Below are 5584 nucleotides of genomic sequence, written 5' to 3'. Positions count from 1 at the left end.
CCCTGAACGTGGGAGGCATGAGAGTCCTCAGACTCCTGGCAGGCTTCCCTCAAGGATGGAAGGGCGGAACTCCACCACTCTATTTCCCTCTCACTTTCCCTAATACTCCTTAGTCTTCCTACCTCCTTCTTAAGCTCAGCCACCAGTGAAAGGAGATCATTCACTTGTTCACACCGCAGGCAGGCTTCGTTTGCATTGCCCCATGGTACCACCGACAAGCTCAAACACTCCTCACAGGAAGGGGTCTGGACAGACGAATCCTTCTTGGAGGCTTCTGTTTGGGTACATACACTTTTACTAACTGCAGCCCTTGATCATGTAAAAACCATTACTAACGAAAAAACCCAAAACCAACCAACAAAATTGCAACAAACAACTAAAAACCCCACGAGCAGGAGGAAACCTGCAACACTGCCTGCTTGCCCTGCTTGCGTGAACTGGCCCGCAAACTGCCGTCCCACGCCCTTAGAGATGTGCCATGACCCTGTTTGCCCACTCCTGTTCACCGTGCTCTGGGTCGCCACGGTCCCTAGAACCCTTTTTAATCACCCCACCGCTGCCCAGAGGAGAAACCCCACCCTGCACCTGCGTGGCTAACGAGAACGAGGAACCCACCTGCTCAGCCCTCAGTCCTCATCTGCATCTATGAACTAAACAGTTCTTTGAAAGACTAAATCAACAGTAATGCTGTATATTTGCAACATCTTTGAACACCCCCCCTCAGTCACTGAAAGCCACTGTCAAACTGACAGTCATTGTTTGGAAGATTTACTACAAGTGTAATTCATGCTGATGTTCCATATATGCAACTTCTATGATCCAGGTATGCAAAACAAGAAGAGACTAAATCTCATTGTACTTCACTCAGGAATCAAACAATAAAGTCTATTGTGTTTCTCTGATTCAAGAGAAAAGGATTAGTTTCAAAAGAATTGCAAATTCACAGCAGAATTCAATACCTTACCTCTTTTATATAAATCTTCTGTCTTCTAATCAAACTTCTTTATATATATTTAAAATGTTGATAAGCAAATTAAAAAATGTAGAGAGAAACTGTGCTGAATTTGCGAAGTTTGTACAGCCCAGAGAGTAACTAGTTGTGCTTTTCCTTTCCTACTCCACACTTACCCGATATACTGTAATGGATGGCTCTGGTGTATAACAATCCGACATGTTGGACAGGTGTTGTTTTCCTCCAAATACTTCACCAAGCAGCTTCTACAGACTAATAACAAGAACATTAATAATTAAAAAGAAATAAACCAAGACAGAATTTGAAGAAACCTGTGAGGTCACTGGCAGTATCTGTGGGTTTCTGAATTGCTTTCGCTGTGTCTGTGGAGAGACTGGCTGGCAGGTGACAAACAGGTCTTGCAAGAGGGGTGGGTAAGGGCTGGATGGTGCTGATGGTCTCCATGGCCAGTTCAAACCCCAGGAAGCCACATATAACTGGGCCCTAGGGGGCACAGCCAACCAAGAGTGTGGCATTGGTGGGGACATTTTTTTTCTGAGAACTACAAGGAGACAGTAGCCTGCAGAAAGAAAATGGTCTCCACCTGCCACACCTGCAAGGCTGAGGCTGAAACACAAACAGACTGAAATAGCTGTGCAGAGCTGAGGTTGCATGGAGCTGCAGCACGGAAGTTCCTGTGGCACCTGAAGGCAGCAGTGGATGTCATAGCTGCAAGCATGCCCAGCTAGAACTCCTCAAGCTATGTTACAAGAGGAGCTCAACAGACAGCACAGTATTCAGGAATGTGAGTGGGACATCAATACATGGTACTGTGCTCCTATTATTTCATGTAGGCTCCAATGATACTGCAACGAGGCAACTTAGAACCATTAAAAGACTATATGTAACTTGGAGCAATGTTAAAAGGATATGGAGCACAGGTGGTGGTCTCTATTCTCTCAGAATAAGGGGTTCAGGAAGGAGGAGCCAAAATGAACAGGTGAATGCCTGGCTGTGTGGCTAGTACCATACTCAAGGTTTTGGCTTCTATGAATATGGATCTACCTTTGAGAAGCTGGGTCTGTTGGGAGCTAATGGGATTCACCCGACCAAGCAGGGCAAGAGGGTCTTCACCAACAAGCTGGCCAGACTTATAAAGAGGGCTTTAAAGCAGATTTAGCAGGGGAAAGGGATGGAGTTCTGAGCACCAGACAGGAGCTGATGATGTATTAGGAACCAACAGAGAAAAATCTATGAAAAGCCTGAAAGGATTAGGGTGTGTTCCTCTAAAAAGGTGACAAGGCAGGTAGCTTAGGTGAAGTGCCTCTATACCACTGCAGGGAGCATGGGTAACAAAGTGAAGGAGCTGGAAGTCACTGTGCAGCTAGAAAGCTATGATCAAATCACTATCACAGAAATTTGATGAATTGCATGACCAGAGCACTGCAATTGATGGCTATAAACTGTTCAGAAGGGACAGGCAAGGAAGAAGGGGTAGGGAGGATGCCCTCTATGTACAAAAAATGGACTGGCTGCACAGAGATGCAGTGATCATGCCCAGGTGTGATTCACAATCTTCAGGGATAAGGGCCAGGTGAAGAGTAGAATCAGGACCCAGTGGGACGGAGTGCACCCTCAGCAAGTTTGCAGATGACACCAAGTTGACTGATGCAGTTGATTCACTAGATGGAAGGGATGCCATCCAAAGGGATCTTGAAAGGCTTGAGGAGTGGGCCCATGTGACCCTCATGAAGTTCAACAAGGCCAAGTGCAGGGTCCCACATCTGGGTTGTAGCAACACCCAACATCAGTACAGACTGGAGGATGGATGGATTGAGAGCAGCCCTGCTGAGAAGGACTTGGGGATACTGGTGGATGAAAAATTGGACATGAGCAATGTGCACTTGCAGCTCAGAAAGCCAATCATATCCTGGGCTGCATGAAAAGAAGTGTGGCCAGCAGATCAAGGGAAGTCATTCTCCTCCTCTACTCCACTCTTGAGAGACCCCCACCTGGAATACCATGTCCACCTCTGGGGTCTCCAACACAAGAAAGACATAGAACTATTAGTGCAGGTCCAGAGGAAGGCCATGAAAATGGTCAGAGGGCTGAAACACCGCTCCTATAAAGGAAGTCTGAGAGAGTTGGGGTTATTCAGCCTGGAGAAGAGAACATTTTTAATGAACTTTTATGATTTCTGTTCTCAATTTGGAAAAGTGATGCATTGTAGCTATGTTAAGAAAATTATATCTAGTTAGAGTCTTCCTAACAAATCATGCTTAAATTTGGAACAGTCCCATTCCTGAAGTTACTAGAACAGTATTTCAAATAGGTCAGTAGCATATTTACTTGGTTTTTTCAGCTTTTACAAAGGATGTTACAGACTCTGCATGCCATTAAAATACATAGTCATTTTGATTTTTATCATGGATGCACATAGAGGAAAAATGTGTTATGATAATAAGCATTTGGCAAAAGAATAATTTCTTTTTCCTCAAGTCCAATGCTTTGAATCATATTATTCAAATGCAATTCAACTTTTCACTTTCACAAAATACACTACAAATAGACTTCAATCAGAAAATAAAATGAGTAAAGGTTTTTAGTATACAGATAAAAACTTAAAATTAATACTACATAGCACATGCTTTTGGAGCTGTTTCTAAGTTTATACACAACCTCACAATATTTGATTCAAATAAAAGCAATTCTTTCATTTCAATCTGTACTACTGTTTTTTCACTACATTGCAGTATTAAGTCAGTATTAAGTGTTTTCCTGACCCAAAGTTCTAAATGAATTCCAGCTCAAATTTCAGAAATTAAAAAAGCTCAAGCTACCAAAATTATATATATTCTTTTTATTATTAAAAAAGGTTAAGCATCTTTTCCCTCAACAATAATTCCTTTAATCTTAGGTAGTCTTACAACAGTTCTTACGGTATGAGAGAACTATAGCTGTACTGCCATCTGTCTCTCAGACATGATGGTATGTTTGAATAAACACCAGTTAAAGCCAAAAAAGTAATTATGCTTTCTTTGCTTATATATCATATTTACATATTTAAGATGAAATTACTGTTGCTGGTAGAGATTATTATTGGGCCTATCCTACTAATTTTGCCCCCTAAGCCCAGATCTTGCATTACAGTCTGCTCCAGTAGTATATGCTAGCAGATCCAGTTGCAAGGGTGAGGCCGTAACCTGTTTGAAACAAGTATACAGAAGAACCAAACTGATCTTCTAAAATTACTAACTTCTCACTTGCCATCATTAGATCCTCCAGTTTTGAATACGGAGATACCAGCTCCTCCTAAACTAAACTCAGCACAGGTCAGCTGTTTTTTCACAGACAAGCTAAAAAGGTACAAATGAAAAAATTCTGCAGCTGTTCTTTAAAAAGCTGCTACCCACCCTTCCATCCATAATATGAAGCTATGTCTCCCCTCAGAATTAATACCATAAGTCTAAGGATGAAACTAAAGGCAAGAAAACTTTCTGAAAACATAAATTTCTAATAAGGAACATTCCACAAGACGCCCCATAGGTTTGCTCTAAAAATGCATTCCTCAGGAATGGCATGGCCTTTGTGAACTGGGAAAACCTGCTTGCAGTGCATGTTTCAGGGTTGCACATACATAAATAAATACATTTTAGAAAAACAAAAAAGTGACCCTCCAGCAAGACTAATTTTAATAGTTAATGGCAGCATTACAGAATTTGGTACAAAGCAAAGTAAAAGGTTAGATTAGGGTTCTAAATGCTTTACTCCAAACAGAACACCAAGGAACTTCAGATTTGGAGCACATGGAGAAGGGACACAGGAATGAACTAAAAACGGAATGAGAAGAAAAACAAAAAAAGCAAATACATTAAGGCTGATGAACAGCATCTAGAAATCAGATGTAGTGAAAAAAACATCTCTGGCAAATTTGAAACATCATCTCTGTAAAGCATGCCACATTTCTTCTAATATTCAGCAGAAAAGCTACATTCTTAAACATATACATTACCATTTACTATATATGGTTTCAAGTTTGTTCTTATTTTTCTCACAAAACAATATATTTTTCTTGAAAAATTATAAGTGCATAGCAAAGTTTGCTTTATTCTGGCTGATACACAGTAAAACTTTAAATTTCAACTAAAACTTAAAACATCTAGCACATCAAGTAAAACAACAATTCTAGCTTAATCACAGCATTATATTCCTACTTACAAGTATGTAAGCATTCTGTTACAGTGGTAGCATCAATCAGGTATCCATTGCATAAATGACAGGTTATATGGGCATTAATGTCCCAAAGCTTAATCTTTCTAGTCATCATCTTTGGTATCTGTAAAAAAGAAAAAAAATCACCCACACATTACATAGCAACTCAGATGTACTGATAAGGTAAAAGTAGTTTTGAAATAAGTAATAACTATAATTCACCTTAAAGACATGCTTATGTAGGTAACTTGAAGCTCGTGTATACTTCTGCACATATTTTGTGTGAGCACTAAAATTTTAAAATATTATAAAAATATATGGTGAAATAACTGAAATCTACACTATTTTACATGTTAAGGATACAGAGTGGAAAAGTCCTAGTACATCATTAACACTGACCAAGTGTGGTGGATTAGCCTT

The 5584-nt window shown here is 40.3% G+C and overlaps 1 protein-coding gene across 1 annotated transcript in view; it reads right to left on the bottom strand.

The window, feature by feature from the left end:
• The window catches only part of LOC103625245 (polycomb group RING finger protein 3), an 89714-nt gene extending 84426 nt beyond the window's left edge, over nucleotides 1-5288 (bottom strand). Inside the window, exons 1-2 of the mRNA XM_008644655.2 lie at nucleotides 5171-5288; nucleotides 1129-1225 (exon numbers count right to left, since the gene is read on the bottom strand). Coding sequence (XP_008642877.1) covers nucleotides 1129-1225; nucleotides 5171-5279 — 206 coding nt within the window. The 5' untranslated portion in view covers nucleotides 5280-5288. The remainder of the gene's footprint in view (nucleotides 1-1128; nucleotides 1226-5170) is intronic.
• Between the last annotated feature and the right edge of the window lie 296 nt (nucleotides 5289-5584).

Source organism: Corvus brachyrhynchos, unplaced genomic scaffold (genome assembly GCF_000691975.1).
Source record: "Corvus brachyrhynchos isolate BGI_N302 unplaced genomic scaffold, ASM69197v1 scaffold110, whole genome shotgun sequence".
In the NCBI taxonomy this organism is placed as follows: domain Eukaryota; kingdom Metazoa; phylum Chordata; class Aves; order Passeriformes; family Corvidae; genus Corvus; species Corvus brachyrhynchos.
The sequence above is the reverse complement of the archived record's forward strand: the minus strand, read 5'-3'. Positions and strand labels throughout refer to the sequence as shown.